General features: G+C 36.2%; 1 protein-coding gene across 1 annotated transcript in view; it reads left to right on the top strand.

Annotated features, from left to right (window-relative positions):
• The first annotated feature begins 3,635 nt into the window (after window positions 1–3,635).
• LOC131029573 (uncharacterized) overlaps window positions 3,636–17,352 on the top strand; it is a 79,529-nt gene continuing 65,812 nt past the window's right edge. Inside the window, exon 1 of the mRNA XM_057960081.2 lies at window positions 3,636–4,118. Coding sequence (XP_057816064.1) covers window positions 3,851–4,118 — 268 coding nt within the window. The 5' untranslated portion in view covers window positions 3,636–3,850. The remainder of the gene's footprint in view (window positions 4,119–17,352) is intronic.

Consider the following 17,352-nt stretch of genomic DNA (forward strand, 5'->3'; position numbering starts at 1 on the left):
ATTCCAAGAAGAACATGGCGCCGACAGACTTTCAAATCTAGCATATGTGGTAGAACAATTTGAAGAACTTGTTGAATAAATTCCACGCCCTAAGGTAACAACTAATAGACCTCCATCATCTCTCACTGTTTTGTCTATTGCATTAACATTTTATAGGCAGTGGGAGATAGAGAGGGCTAGGTTACATGGAATTATTGATAAGAAACAAAGGGAAATTGAAAAGAGGGATAATCATATTGCATAATTGGAAGCTAAAGTTGACACAATTACGAGTATGGTCCCTAAATTAATACAATGTAGGGCTCCTCCATGGGTTTATGCTTTGCATCTAAAAGAGCGGTATTTAAGTTTTAAGCTAAACCACATTAGTAGAGATCTTAGTCCTTCTTTAGACACCCCAAAAGAATTTTATGATGCTTATCGGACCTCTCCAATAACTGTTAAAAATTTATTGTGTGAATTCTATTTGCATAACTATGTTGTGACTTCTGATAACGAGTGGAATCCCTTGTTATACATTGGTGACATCCACATAAAAACATTAATATCATGGGTGCAAAATGAAATTAGGATGGGGACTCAGGCCAAAGCATATAAAAATCTGGAATTTGATTGTCCATTGCCACTCAGGGTTGAAGCCAAGGACCCGCGACTTCTTTATTATGATTGGCATACATTATTAGCAAGGCCTGATGTAAGAAACCAAGTGTTACCAATGAGGGAGGAAATATTCCAGGCATATGAACACTTGATTGAAAATGAAAGTGCAACTGCAGTTGATTGTCTGATTCAGTGTTGGAATAATCTGCCAGAGGACTTAAAATAGGGTGAACCTCATTCATTGCAGAATTTTCATGCAACTATACATAGAGCCCCTAAATACATCCATTTGGGTAGGGTGAAAAGCAATGACTGGCTACCCTTGATCTTCCAGCCCCTATCCTTATGTGGCCATTGATGGGATGCAAGGTTACAGGCAAATCCTATGAGGCAGCCACAAAAGAAGCCAGATGGGCCAGGCTAGAAAAGATGAAGGGATTTTATTGGAATTTGGCTATAGAAAGGATAGGACAGGGAACTATTGGCGACTTGCGAATTAGTGCCCGAATCAGAAACTTTCCTCTTGCTGGAGGATCAACAAGACACTAAGTTGGGGGGCATGATGAGCTGAGATATTAGCTCCTTTTATTCCTAGAACTCATAAGTTTTTGTCATGTTTTAATTTGTATAATGGGATGGTAATGATGTATTAGAGTTTGACTATATGCACTTCAGATGTTAACTGAACCCATTAAATCATGTTTTGCCTTTGCCAGTTATTCTTGTTGCCATGCCAGTTATTCTTGTAACCATGTCATTTGTTCTTGTTGCCATACGGATTGTCATAGGTGATATCATATGTGAAATGAATAAATGTTGTGATTAATTAATATATATATATATATATATATATATATATATATATATATATATATATATATATATATATATATATATATATATATATATATATATGCTTGTATGTTCTCTTTTTTTAATTGTAGGAATAAAGGAGATGCTGTGGAGAGGGTTGTCCTGCATGTCGAGAAGGCAGTTTGAGATATTCAAGGGGCGACTAAAAGTTCAAATCAGCGAAAAGGATAATGGGCGCGAAGAACGAAAAAAGAGTAGCAGGGCACACAAGACTCATTTATGTCTGACTTTAGTGAGCATCAATCTTGTAATACTGCCACGCTATATTTTTGCCTGTGGTTTGGTGTAGATCCACGTTTTTAGTGGCTTAACTCCGACTGTTCTCCTTCATGAATGTTATTTGCCTCTTCTCATCGGCCTGATCTTAATTGTAGGAAGTTGCTGTAATTTTCTTTTAAATAAGTGTCTCTACCTCTTCTCCGAGGTTAGAAGGAAAGAGAGGGACAAAGACTAGAAGATTTAGAAATAAAAGTTGCAGAGTGTTTTAGTCTTCTTTCATTCTGAATGATGTATCGACTTTTGAAAAGCAATGAATAAAAAGTTGTGTTATTCTGAGCACTTAGAGTTATTTTGGAAGCTTGGATACACTCATCTAAGGGGGCCCACTTGGTGAGTGTTCCCGTGCCTTTGTTAAATTTAGCTTTCCTTTTCTGCTGCAGTAGATGTCCAGGCATTGACTGTTCCTACAACCACTGGAAACAGATCCATTGACTGTTCCTGCAGCTAAAGCAAACAGAGTAATTCCTGTTTGACAACTCTGGGCTTAGTTAGCATTTCTTTAAGTGAGTTTTATGTTAATGCAGAGTTTTCCTGTAGCTATTCAGTTGTTTTAATTCTTGTTTGCTTATCCTAAATAGATTTTAGTTGTTGTAGTAATGCAGTATAGCTATCGCAGGAACTTAGTGCATATATAATGCAGACCCATTTCAAGTAATACGTCCTTGGGTTGACAATCAAATGAACTTCAGTTATGGAGATAGTAACTTCACAAAGTGAATGTCCAAACTTTGGGTTGAGATTTTAACTATAGTTATTATTCCTATTGGTGGAGCAAACAGTAAGCATTATATTTGTCAATGTTTTTTAATTTAAAAGTAATACAATACGTAAATTTTAGTGAGAATGGTTGTTGGGAATGCCTATCAATACTTGGGAATGGTTTGTGGGAATGCTTGGGAATGGTTTATGGAAATGCTTCGAAATGTGTCGGATTAAACGTTATAGCATATACAGTTCTTAAAGGAGAAAATGTTAAATTACAGTGTGATGTAGAAAAATATGTATGGTAACAAGAACAATACCCGTGTGTTTTTGATGAATCTGGTCGACTGTTGTGCGTGTTTGCTACTCCGTGTTTTTTTCTTTATGTTTTTCTCTTGCACTGTATTTCTTTCAAATTCGGCTCTTGTAATGAGATGAGAATTTATGTTTTATACATGGATTGCGTGGTTTCCCCCTTTTTAATGTGTTGTTTCGAATTTGAAATTTGAATTTGCATTGTTTGTCCATTGAATTTGCAGAAGTAATTCATTTAAGCTTGATTTGATTGTTTTTGGCTGGAATTTGGCGGCCTTACACGGTTTTTGCCGTGGTTGCAGGTGGGAGTTGGTGTGAAGAGACGTGAAGGAGACGGGACGGGCTGTACATAGGTGACAGAGTGTTGGGTACTATGCCAGGGGAAGGAGGTGTCACAGAGTAGACGTGGACCCAAACCAGCCAAAATGTGCTGTGTGAGGGGTTGCGGTTGGGTCCACGCGTGCCGTGTTGGCCATATTAATATTTATGTTATGCTTGTTTTATTGGTGGCTGAGGCCGCATTATAGAAACTTGTTCATGTTTAAAAGTTTGACAATGACATATTTTTTTGTTAGAGGGGCCCACCCTTTGGCATGGTGGCACGTGAAAGTGCCCACGTTGACATGTGTTTAATTCAAAAGACTATGTTTTAATATTTTTAAATGTTATGCAATGTTTGATGTTTTTTTGGTAATGGATACATGTATGGCCCAAAAGATGTTATATTTAAGTTGAATATTTATGCAGTTTTTGTGGTAATGCTTTTGGTGTGCAATTACGCAAGTTTTACGGGGTAAGACGGTCATGTGTGGGACCCATGGTGCACATGTAATATATCACCTTTTAGACCCCGGGGACGCATTGGCTACTCTCCCCTATGTTTTAAAGAACATTGTGACCCGCGACTAAAAGCAGAGTTGTAGTACAATCGCTGTAGTCTTTTTCAGCCATTCGTTCGCTAAGACACAGTCCAAACAAGAGAAAAGGAAAGAGCAGAGAGAGGGAGAGAAGAAAAAAAAAGAAGCGCCATGAAAAGGATTTATATCTATGGTGATTATTAGAGCGTGAAGGAGAATTTGGCATGGCTGAGCTGGAGCAGCCAATAAAGAAGCGCAAGCGCTACGATGTCAACGATGTCGCGGTATCAGTCGCCAGCGGGAAAGTGCAGACTCAGGAGGCAAGTGCTTTGCCTTCGGAGGAGGACAAGGCCAGAAAGAGGAAAAACAGAGATGAAATAGGCCACTTATACAATTCTTACAGAAGGATTAAGTACTGCGTCTCGCAGAAGGATGCGCGCCTCAAGCCTGACCTAGAACAGGCGTTTTTAGCCATGCTCACTGCTTCAACTGGTAACTACCCGTGGAGCTGCTTTTTCAATTTTATTTTTGTGTTGAATGTTTAATTTGCAAAATTATCCATGCCCAGTAACCTTGGGCTCAGATCAGGCGACCTAGATGTATTTGTTTTTGGTGAAAGCTACCGAAGGCTGGACTAGCATCCAACTTGGTCTTGTTGCCTGCGCTGCGCCGACTGAGTTCGATAAGGAATCATACACAACTATCTATTATCTCTACTTCAAATTTCAGCGTAGGGCTCTGCTAGGCGTTGCCCATTTTGACGTGCCATGCCAAGCCAGTTGAATGTGCTAATTTCCCTTATTTCTACTCTCTATCATTTCTCATAGGAATTCAAACATGAGGTTACGCTATAAAACCCCTTAGATATGCTTTATCAAAACTACATGAGTTCATTCCTCAACTGAGTTTGAAGCGTTATTTTAATGAATTTCAACAATTAAATATTTCTCCGAGGTTTTGAACGTGGTGATGTTTAATGAAGCTCTCGTAATTTACGACATGAACTTATTCCTCATTCTCCAGTCATGTGTTTGTGATGCGCCTCACTATGCAAGTTTGATACCATATTTAACTCAATTCCAACACTTAATCTTATCTAGGAATTCCACAGTCATGTAATTGCTGAGCTTACACGCCAACCAAGTTGGAAGTGTTATTCTATCTTCTTTTAACATTGTATCACGTCTCCTAGTTTTGAACCCGGTGATGTGCTGCGAAATCCCAAGAGTTGGCCACATGAGCTCATTCCGTAATCTCATGCATTCTGATACATTACACTGTGCGAGTTAGATGGATTGTTTTACTCGATCTCAACACTTTATCACATCTTGTAGAGATGTCAGCCTTGGGCTCTATCATAAAATCCTCGATGCATCATCCATTGTCTTGTTAATGTAGCAACTAATTGGTTGGCTTCAATCTTTGGTTTTTCTTTAACAAAATAGACTATATCTTCTTGCAAGTAGTATATTTCATACAACATATCCTTTTGCTGTTGAAGAATAACATCTTCATAATGTTTGTCATCAACAGGTACAACATCAGGAGAAATGTTAGCAAATCACTATAATCACAAGTGCACTTGCTCAACTGGCTTGGGCTTGTTAGTTTCATTTTCCAGATTTGAAATCTCTTTTCAATATTCAACTAATTGTTTTTGTGCAAAGTCTTTATACTCCTCCATATTGCACAATGCATTTGATATAGACACACCGTTGGATACATAAAAAAATGGATTCCACTGTCATGATCCTTTATGCTGACAAGAAGTATCCTGAGATTATGAAGAAGCACAAGATGACTTTTGTGTGCAAGACCTGTTGATTTGATGATTTTTGTCTTTAGTGTCTTTCTCATTTCCATGGATGTCTTTTGAGTCCTACAAAGGCTTAGAGTTGTCCCAAGATTAGTAAAAGATGAGAACAATTGAAGGAAGACTAATAGCGACCCTTAGGCACCTACTCAAGGAGTGTGTATAAAATTACAACACAACTTTTGACCTCAAAAGTGTGTCCAACACAGGGAGTAAACCTAAAAAATGAGTGGCTATACTCAAAATTTGGACAGGATGGCCAAGATACAATATTTTGACATTTCCAGGGAATCAATGGTGTATAAAGCCTGATGAGAATCGCAATTCTAAAGAGAGCAAAGAAAATTATACAATATTTAACAGTAAAAGTCAACAGAAATCTCTTTGAGTCTAGTTTTGTATGAAGCAGAAATTATAAAAAATATACCAGTATGAAAAAGTTAGAGAAGGAACTGTTCATAGAGTTATTATCTGACCTAACCCTGTCTTTGGAAATGACCAAAATCATCTAATATGAAAGAACAAGCAGAGCCTTAAGAATGCAGACATGGTCCATAAAGCTTGGAATAACAGCAAAAAGCTTCATTAACGTTCTTTGATGAATAGAAACACCAAAAGAATTGATTTTGACTATTGATGAACAATCATTTACTCAAGACTCAAAATCTGTTCTATACTTTGCTGCAACAAGCTCCAGGCTGAGTTGCTCCATTAAAGCCCACGTTGTTTCCTGCATGTATGAGTTTAGATCTGTTTGCACCAAATCAAATCCAAGCCATCAAATAATACATTCAATCACTCTATATTACATCTAATTTTAAAATAATAAAACCAAGGAATTTTTTAGTGGACATAAGTTACTATATAGCTATTTTTTCATTTCTACAACCCAAATTTCTCTACATTGAGATCTTTTAATAGTGTCCAATTTCCTCATATTTAATAGATTTTTTCCTAATCTCGAAACAAAATCACCTCAAGTTAGAATTTTTAATTCTTTAAGATGGACACATATCAGACTATTTGTATATAAAAGTTTGGGCATCAATCTCCCTAGTTTATTAGAAGCTTCCTTTTTTAATACTTGCCGTGTTTCAACATCTATGTTTAACAATTAGGTATTGATAGGAAATTTGGTTTTTGAATCACCATGAAAGTTAAATATTAATAAAAAATTAGTCACTAAATTACAAAAAAAATTCGTACAAGGATAAAATCTTACCATCCACTTAAAAATTTGGTTTACAATATAAAAAAAATTGCCTAGGATATCATGCTTTTTTGTAGTGGATTCACCAGGGTTTATATAAAAATTTCAAGTGGTCATTTCTTAAAGTATACCCTGAACTAAACCTCACTAAATCTTGTGCATTTCACACAATTGGCAGCAATAATCAAGCATTGCTAAAATTACATGTGCAACAACATATTGAGCACTTGAGGCTAAATGTAGAGGAACTCCGAGCGCCACAGTCACTTGGGGCCATGAGGTGTCAAGTCAAGTCGGAATTCAATGTGCTGGAAGATTTCATTTTTATGTTGCTCTTGTACAAAGTATGGAGCTGCAAGTCTAACCGGATCTGAAAATGGCAAGTGAGGTATTGACTATTTGAGGCCACTATTACCTGCTCGAATTCAATAAAGCAAATGGCTTCTAGTAAACAACACATGCAAGGGAGTACATTTTGGCAAAAGGAAGAACATTTCCCAATGTTATCAGTTTCTGAAGATATGTCCATCGTGGGCTCCCTAGTTAAAAAATGTAAAGATAATAAGGCTAGACATTTTGCAAAAGTAGCTCTTTGCTTATCATGTTGTCTGAGTCCACACTAAATTATTTGTAATGCTTTTGCAAGTTCATGGCCTCGGTTAGCCCCCATAGATTCACAGTCAAGCAATTTATCATATATTTATTATTTGTACAAAGAACTGCAGAACATCTACATTTAATGTATCAAAAATGCTTCAAACTATCTTGAGGCTATGATGGGGCATCTAAGACATTGAGGAATTGCCAAATCCAGTTGATGAGAAATCCCTGATCCATTTACAGCCACAAGCATTTCAGCTTTCGTGACTTGCATTGTTATTCAATAATTTTTGTTGTTATCAGTTATGGCATAATTGGAACATGAACAATTTGGTCAAAACATGAAGGTGATTGTTTCCGCTCCTTATCACCTTATCACCAGCAAATGAAAGGTGTAAATGAATTAAAGATCCACTGAAGCTCTTATACCATGTAGGATTTTATAATCTTTTCAAACGAGTAACTGATCTCACCGTCAATATAACTTACATCCAACTCTTGTTCAATGCAGGTAACACAATGAAGTTTTTGATGCTTTACCAATTCACTCCATAGTCTTATTCATTTAGTTATGTCTAGTGACTATTTGAGTGTAGGACTTAGTTATAAAACCCCTGATGCTTCACCATGTGAACTCATTTACAAAGTGAGTGGGATGTGGTATTTTATTTAATTTCAACAATTTATCACATATCTTTGGTTTTAAACCCAGGGCCATGTTGTGAACCCCCAAACGCTTTACCATATGAATTCTTTCCATGGCCTCATGCATTTTGGTACCTACTTGTAAACACTTAATCATTTCTAGTGTGGATTGGAACCAAGTTATTCGCACAGAAATTCTCTATGCTTTACCAGTTGAAATCATCCCATGGTCTTGTTTATTCCCAATGCTTTACTGCATGAACTCATACCATGGTCTCCAACATTGTGTCATGCTGCATCGGCAAGTTGGATACACATTTTACTGTATTTCAAACACTTAATCATGCCTGCTGTGGATTTGAATCTAGGGTTCTACAATGAAAGCTTTCTTGCTTTAACAGTCGAGTTCATCCCACATTACTATTCATTAAGTCCAGCGAATAATTGAACGTAGGGCTTTAGCTATGAAGTCCCTAATGCTTTACCATATTAGCTCATCCACAATGTGTTGAATGTGGTATGTACACCAAAGTAACCTACAGTGACAGCAAGGGGTGGATTATAATTGCATGAGCATGCTCACAAAAACCCAAAACATCAAAACCCTTGGCAGCCAACATAAATTTAAATTAAGATGTAAATATAAAAAGGATTACCTTTACTATATTTTGAAACGATCCCAAATGGATGGATGCTATCAGAAGAGCAGATGCACAGCAGTAACATTGGAGCCCACTGTAATGATTTTGCTCATTTTCACTTATTTATTATTTAAAGCAGCTTCTCTGAAAAACATATTAATTTTCTTTCAAATATCTTTCAACAGACTGCAGCGCAATGACCTTTTCTCCTGAGTTTTTTTCACACTGAGATAGTGATGCCAGTGTATGCTTTTAGCAGACCTTGTTGAATAACAATGTTTACTCATGAAAATGTATTAGAGATAGAGAGAGAGAGAGAGAGCTGTCAGTGATTATGAGCCCTAAATCTGCCGTGAGATAGTTAATCTGTAAGGGAAAATGATTTTTTGGGTCTCTTCTGTTAATGGCTTCTATTCCTTCCGCATCTGTTTAAACCAAAGAAACATTAATCGTTTGGGGAATTAATCGGCAAAACAAAAGTATAAGATTTTTTGAAAAAATCGGGAAAAAATCGGGAAAAAATCGGATTTACAAAAAAACATAAAAAATTGCAAAAAAGCAATCGAAAACTATTTTTTTATATGTTTAAGGGCATCTCCATAGCATAGAGATATTGTAGGCAAATAAAATAGACACTTCAACACATGAATTGTAGAAAATAGATTTTCATTTTTTATATTCATATCGCGTATTACATTGCACAAAACATAACACAACATAAATAATATCTAGATGGTGATAGATGTCAAAATGTTGATTACAATATAGTTTGTGTCTTTGTACAAAGTCAACCTATAAACTAAGTACAAAATTTCAAAAAAATCAACACAAGCTGCCATAGATCTCGGGAGGATAAACAAAACATTTTTTGTTGTTTTTAGAGGTTGAGGCATATGAATATGTAGTCTTCCAATGTTTCATCTAAAATGAGATTTGTACACCTTTTTATTTGTTCAAGTTGAAGATACTTTAAGCTCTATGTTGCATATTTGAATCCCATTGAGCATTTTTGGTTCTCTGTGAACATTTCTTTCTTTCTTTTTTTCTTGATTAAGAAAAGATCACTTTGTGTAGTATGAAGCAAGGGGACGCTTATCTATGATTCTATGTAACAATTACAATGATGATGGTTTTGCCTATATTCAACTATTAAGATACAAGGACTTAATTTTTGTTGTCCTCAATAATAAAAGGAAGTAATAATGTGCTATTGCTTACTTGTATTGAAATATATATAGGATGAACATTAGATGGATAGGCATAGTTCCTTTTTAGTATGATAAGGGTCTCAATGAATGGGTTCTCCATTTAATAAGCAACGTTATGTATTATTCCTCGTAAGCATTTATTCATAACAACAAATTTTAATACACTAAATTTTGATAGAAAAAAATATAAAAAACTGAATAATACTTCTGTGAAATGTATTTGGTGAAAAAATAAGCAACCAACCGAATGTCAACACCCCCCCACCCAATGTCACAAAGTTCGAGTTTGAGTTTGTGTTAGGCAACCATTAAATTCGAACGAAATTCAACAAAGGGAAAAAGTTTGAAAGAAAATTCATGATTAAATTCACCTTTATAAATTTGATTTTTTTAAATATAAGTAATAAATCAATAAAAATAAAAGACCATTATATTAAATTTGAATACAATATAATATAATATATTTAAAAATTTAATTCAATTATTATTAATAGATATACTAAATTTTAAATGTTAAATAATGAATATATTATAATTAAAATCTAATTTAAATATTTTAAAATATTTAATTTTAATACATTATAATAAATTTATAAAAGTTATAACATGATATATTTAAAAATTTAATTAAATTATTATTAATAGATATATTAAATTTTAAATGTTAAATAATAAATATATTATAATTAAAATCTAATTTAAATATATGTTATAATAAATTTTTAAAAGATATAATATAGTATATTTAAAAATTTAATTCGATTATTATTAATAGATATATTAAATTTTAAACGTTAAACAATAAATATATTATAATTGAAATCTATTTAAATATTTAAAAATATTAAGTTTTAATACATTATAAGAAATTTTAAAATTAAATAACAAATAGACATGTTTTAAATATAAAATATGAAAATATAAATTTTATTAGAAAAAGCAAAAATTTAAACTAAAAATAAAAAATCGAAATATTAAAACTATAGCAGCATGACATACAAACCCTAAAATTTAAGATCGAAATATTAAAATTTCAATATGGGCATTACCCTTCTTTGACCCGAGGCATATCACGAGTTCGAGATTCAGCAGACCAACTCACGATTTCTTCTCGACGGGGCTATCCGCTGTGCGTGTGTTTTCTTCTCCTCGAACTTGGAAGAAACCAAAGAAAATACCAATACTTTCCGTCGTTTTCGCTTTGTTTAGGGTTATGCTTTTTTCTGCGTTTTTTCCGCGTTTAAATCGGGTTTTTTTTGCGTTTTTCTGGCGATTTTTTTTTGGAAAAATCGTTGACCTAGGGTTGACTGATTATATCCGATTTTTTGGGGGAAAAAATCGGCAAACTCCCCGACTCCCGATTAATCGGGTATAATCACGATTTTTTGCAGATGTTTGTTTCACTGGTTTAAACCATCTGGTGTCCCTGAGGGTTCACCAGTGGGTGATCTATTGTATGCTACACTGTTCAATTTATGTTCATTACAGGAAATTGTGAGCACAACATGTAAAACATTTTTTCTCATCATCTGCCAACATGGAATGGAATGGCATTGACAAAGAAGAATATGTCAACATCTGCCTCATTCTTCAATTGCACATTGAATCAATCTGTTAGCAGCTTTGGAGTATCACTAGTCATCCTACATTTTCCCTTAGACTCTGCTGCCCTTGAACTAGAAGAAACTGGAATATGGGCATGTGGCCTTTGCAACGTAGTAGAACTCTTGTGACCCCTCGCCTTTAGCGGCAAAGAAGCACATGTAGGTTCATTTTTTTCAATACCACCCCATAATTTAGTTATCTCAGCCCTATATCTGAGGTTTTATGTCAAATTTTCACATACTTCTGTTTGCCTCATATATGAAGGAGCTGGGCATTAACTCTACTAATGCTGCCCTGAAATTCAAGCTTACAGAAGTGTCACTTTCACAACCTAGTGGACCCAAATGCATCAGACTTTGTTTGTAACTTAGCTGCAATTTGTTTTAAAGGGGACTTAGGATTGAAGGGACCCTTAGCATATTTTTGTAGTTTTTTGGAAGGGCAACTAACATTTTCACTCCCAATGGATCTAGTGGCTTCACCCCTATCTGTTTTTGTACTTTCATCAGATGCATACGGATTTAGTTTCAACTTCTTCAACCTTTCGAGGTTTGACCTCATCCTCATTCATGTTGTGAGAACTCATAGTGACACTGCAATAAACAATATAAAATATTATAATTCTATATTTTGAAAATCAAAATCCAAATCATGCATATTGCAAGGGATTAGGACACGAGGATTTGTTTTTTGTTTACTTAAAGTTGCATGAAGCACAAGAGTAGAGGATGCACAAACATGAATCCTTGTTCTTAACCTTTATCAAATAAGATTTCACTTTCGTTTTTCTTATTTCAGGTCGCACAAAGCGTAGAAGCAGAGGATACACAAAGTTAAAATCCTAATTTGACAAAAAATGAACATGACAAATAAAATATTGCTGTTATAAAATTCAATAAATTAAAATTGAATAATTGTTCATTTGTAGAACAAAAATAATGAATTTAAAGTGAAATTTGCAACAATGTACATTGTAAACCACTAAGTTAATCTTTACATTTATCAACTAAAATTAGTAATAACTAATTAGTTATTAAATTGAACAATGACAAACAAAATTTAACAAAAACAGTCATGAAGGAAACCTACCTTGAGACTTGCATAATGCTTTGAATCCGTTGATTCAATGGTGAATTGATGTCAATCTTCCTCTCACTATTCCTCAATCCTAATGCCTTCATTTGCATTTTTTTTTCACTTTCACAACTTCTCGTTGCAACTTTCAACTTTATCGTTAAAATTTTAGTGCGAGTTGCAATGAGACTTAGGTGCCTATTTGTAAGATTTTTGTGAGTGTTTACGGCTTGGGTGTGAGGGCCTATGACACATTTCAATTTTTTTTGATTAAGAAAAAATAATGTTTTGTGGCTTTCCATTGTGGGTGATGCATGGGTGTCTTTGGGATGTTTGGGAGACTCCTAGGAGTCCCCTAGACGTCTCGGGTTTGTTAGATGTCTTTAACAAAGGAGGACATTCCAAAAATGCCCTAAAAACTTGGACGACGATGGTGGGACAGTGGGGGGACATCCCCTCCACAAGTCCTCATGCCTTGGGGTCATCCCCATCTCATAAACATGGGGATTTGGGAGTGATGCATCCCCATGGAACACTATAAATATCACTATATGAAGCTTGCAATAATTACAAATTTGTATTCAATTCACTAAATTCCTTACACACCCTCAAGTAGTGTGAACAATAATTTCAGCAACAAGCTGGCAATCTAAGTGCTAGTAGCACTTATTTATAAGTGTTCACAGAACTTTGCATATTCATGCAGTGAATTGTTTCTCATATTTTGCTTGACAATGAAATTTATTGAAAATAAATTAAAAAATAATTCAACTAAAGTTTTTGTTAGAATTTTATTGAATGCAAGCCAAGCAATCTCTGAATACCAAATCATCCAAAATTGCTTATCACAAAAGCTGGAAATCTATGAACGACATTAAGCTAATAATAAATTATGATATTGCTATTATTGAAAATAAATACAAAAATAACTCAACTAAAGTTTTTGTTGGAATTAAATTGGTTGCAAGCCAAGCAATATCATAATTTGACTTGTCGTGGAATATATCTCCTACTTAATAATAAATTCTTTAAAATAAAACATTTTAGGAGTGGGCCTATCAATAGCATACTTCTATGAATATTTGTAGCAAAAAATAGCTAGTCAGAGAACTCCATTGGCCTCTTTGGTATTGTTGCCTTTTGATATTCTTGAAACAATAAAATTGCCTTCTTGGCTTCTATTTCCTACATCCATTTTGCTACCTTTTGCCTTCTAGTTAGAAATTACCAGTGTTCCACGGAAACGCGTTTCCCCCTCCCCAAGCCCAAGCCCCCCTCGTCTCTGAAACCCGTCCTTGCAACTTTTTCCCTTTGCCCCCCCGCCTCCCCGTCCCCAACGACCGTGGAACACTGGAAATTACAGTTTCTCACCCTCCATGCCATTTTGCCATTTTTTCACATCTATTTAGAAATCTGTCTTTTCATATTTTATGCCATTTTCAAAACATATGAAAAATTCTGTCTATTAGTATTCTTTGGTAAATTGTGCAATTTTCCCTCAATTTAAATTTTTGCCAATTTTACACAATGAGTTTTTTACTATTCCTATATATCATCATGGTATTCACACTCTGTTGGCACTTTTGCCATTTTTATGACTTAACAAAACTTTGGTTCCATAATGGTCTATTGTGCGAATTGCATCTAATTGGCATTTGTGCTAAATTTAACTTATGAAAAAATTGCCTCTCTTATTGTTAGTGGTGTCAAGCATGCCCATTTGGAAACTTGCCAAAATTTAGGTGAATTTCTTTAGGCATCTCAATGGTTAGTCGTGAGAGTCATGTTATTATTAGAGTATTTAATTTTTTTTTTTTTTGATCGATAACCAGGATATTATATTGCTTAAAAAAGGAAAGATTACATCCAAAAAACTGTTAAACAGCCTACCACTACATGGGGTCTCGCCCCTACAAAACCAACAGAACCCGAAATAGACACCGGACCTACAAGTCCTACCACTACAAAAAACCAACCATACATTCGCACATCCCCCACAACACCTGACAGACCCAAGGGACCTGTCTAATGAAACCATCCCAAGGCCTCTTCCCTTGAGAAATTCGGAATACCCTGGCAGGGGCCTGCTACATGCGTCTCCCTCCGTCCACCTGGCATTGTTCTCGGCCTGCCACCACGAAGTGAACTGCGCTCCAACACCTTCACCTGCTTCTAAGGAATCTGATGGCGAATCAGTGGTCGCCCATCCTCGCCCAAAGGAGCTTCCGACCTAATTGGGGTCTTCTTCCCAGGAATCTTCGCTCTCTCAGCCTGTCCCAATTCTCGCACAAAATGTACTACATCCCTCCACCCCTTCCTTGCGTCCTCGAGCTGAATTTCTACAGGTCGAGAAGTCAACCAAATCACGAACGGCTGCAGCCCCCCCTTTTCCACGCCAATCCTCCGCCATGGTTCTTGCAGCATCTTCAACCCTTCTCCAACAATTGCTCAAGCCACCACATCATCCAAACCCCCCGACCATTTTGGTCTAAGCACCAAGGTCGCCACCTGCTGAACCTCCTTCGTTGACCTTCCCACCGACAAGGCCAACGCAACGAACAACGACGAGATGTCTAGGTTAGTTTGTGGATGGCAATCAGGCTCCACAAATTTCTCCCAACCATCAACCGCACTGCCCTCCAAAACACCTCCCCATCCACCTTGAAGACATTCGACACTCTGTTACTCGAAATCGGGCCGCGGAATGCTGGCATCTGACCGTTAGTCGACAGGGAAAAATTGGCCTCCATTCTGCCTCGCCTCCTCACCAATACTTGCACACACTATCAAAGCCAAAACTAGCAACTTCGAAATACCAGGGAACCAAAAACCAAGGCCTTAAAAAAGCTAGCGTCATCACAAGACATAATTACTCCACACGTAGCGCATCAAACCACGCATCATCACCAGATCCGCTCACCGATTGTCTCCATCATCACTCCATCGCTGCCATAGCCACTTGCAACAAAATCGTAGATCACAATCCACAAGGGACATTACTTCCCACAAATCCAGTGTCAAAATCAAACCACACTAGTCTCAAAAACCACTCGGGTTCTCTTCCCACATTTTAAGCAATTCAACCAAATTCATGAGAACATACATTTCGTAAGTCCTCAAATAAACTAAAGTTGTTATCCAATGGACCATTTGCTCCCACATTCGAAAGCTTGCCAGCCTCTATGTTTGCTTCCCTGAGAACATGAGACACCTTAAAATCTTCGAACCCACAAAGAAGAAGTTTCATTCTTCTAATGTGTTTATCCAGATGCCACGCCTCCATGCGACCTCTAGCTATCCCGTTCACCACAATCTGAGAGTCCCCCTCCAGATGGAGTTTCTTCACTCCCAATTTCTTCGCCATAAGAATGGCTTCTAAAGCCGCTTGACACTCAGCTTCATTGTTCGAACCATCCACCAATCTTTTAGCCCCAATGGCTAGAATGTTGCCACAATTGCCCCGGGCTATGACCCCAGCACTAGAGACCCCTGGATTTCCCCTTGAAGCGCCATCAAAATTGACCTTAGTCCAACCCTTATCCGGCGGATCCCACTCCTGCCTTACTTCACCCATCCTCTGAGGATTAGCCCTCAAAAGCCCATTAGCAGGCCTAGAGTATTTAATTATTATTTAATGGTTATTTAGTTGTATTTAGTTTAGTTTGCTTGTATTAGGTAGTTTCTAATTCAGTCCTTTGTTTATGATTGTTTCTTTTAGAAACATTGTCTAGTAATTTCCTATTTTTAGCTTCGTCTTCATTAATCTATCATGCAATTACCATTTCATGGTATCATAGTGGGATTAGTTTTAAAAATTTTTCTTTAAATTTTTTTTTTTGAACAAAATCTTTCAAATGTTCTTTTTCAGTCTGTGAAAAATGAAAATTCTGGAAAAATCGTGGAATTTCAGTTGCAAATCTGCAGGGTTTATTTCTGGAGATTGTTTTTTGAAAGTTTTTTAGAAATGCGATCTGCCTGGTTTTTTTTTCGTTTGTGTGTGATCTGGGTTTTGCCGCCCACATCGTGTCTGTTCCGTGCTGAAGATCGTGTCAGATTTACAGCCCGTGACTGGTTTTTTCTTCAGCTCCGCAATGGAAAGTTTTCTCTACACACCGTGAGTGTAAAATGCACTGCGACAGATCACATTTCTGTGCGACCTGGACGTTATTTTTGTGCGCTTTCTCTTCCACCTGACGTTTTCTTAGCAGCCGCATTTCAGTTATTTGGGCACTTTTGCCTTTTTTTTTTCCATTTTTCCCTTGCTGCAAAATTGCACATTCAAACCCTTTGCCACTTTTCTTCTTCTAGGTGTAACTTTCTTGTTTGAGCTTCAATTTTACATTGTGGCCTTCATTGTTGGTTACAAGATAAACTTGGTTATAATTTGAAATAAACAAAATTGAACACGAGACATGAGAGTTTCACAAGGCTAAATAGGGGGAAATAAACAAAAGTGAGCAACGACTTAGTAGGGAAAATTTAGTTCAATGATGCCTCGAGTGTTGTTCTCTATGTTGTGTTTAATTTTTGATTTGCTTGTCTCCTCTCCAACTTAACTAATCCATTCTCAATGCTCGCCTTGGCTAATAGCAAACTACAATTTTGACCTAAGTTACTTCAATTTGGCATCGTACTCCTCAACACTTTCTCTTGCCTATTGCTTAACTTTTCTTGTACCCAAAATATTTAGCTTGTTAATTTTTGGAAATTGAAAATCATTGAAAGAACCTTGCTACAACTACTTGTAGCTATTGCAACTCTAGCTTGGGTCAAACTTGTAGTGCTTTTAAATTGTTCTTGATATGGAGGTTTAGGGATTCACCTCTCCATTATGTCATTAGGAGTAGGTCTATATAAAAAAGACAATTATCATTGTAAGGGATGTGAAGAGTATGTAATGTATTTGGGATCTCTTGGAGATAGAGCATAG

The sequence above is a fragment of the Cryptomeria japonica genome, chromosome 3, assembly GCF_030272615.1.
Source record: "Cryptomeria japonica chromosome 3, Sugi_1.0, whole genome shotgun sequence".
NCBI lineage: Eukaryota > Viridiplantae > Streptophyta > Pinopsida > Cupressales > Cupressaceae > Cryptomeria > Cryptomeria japonica.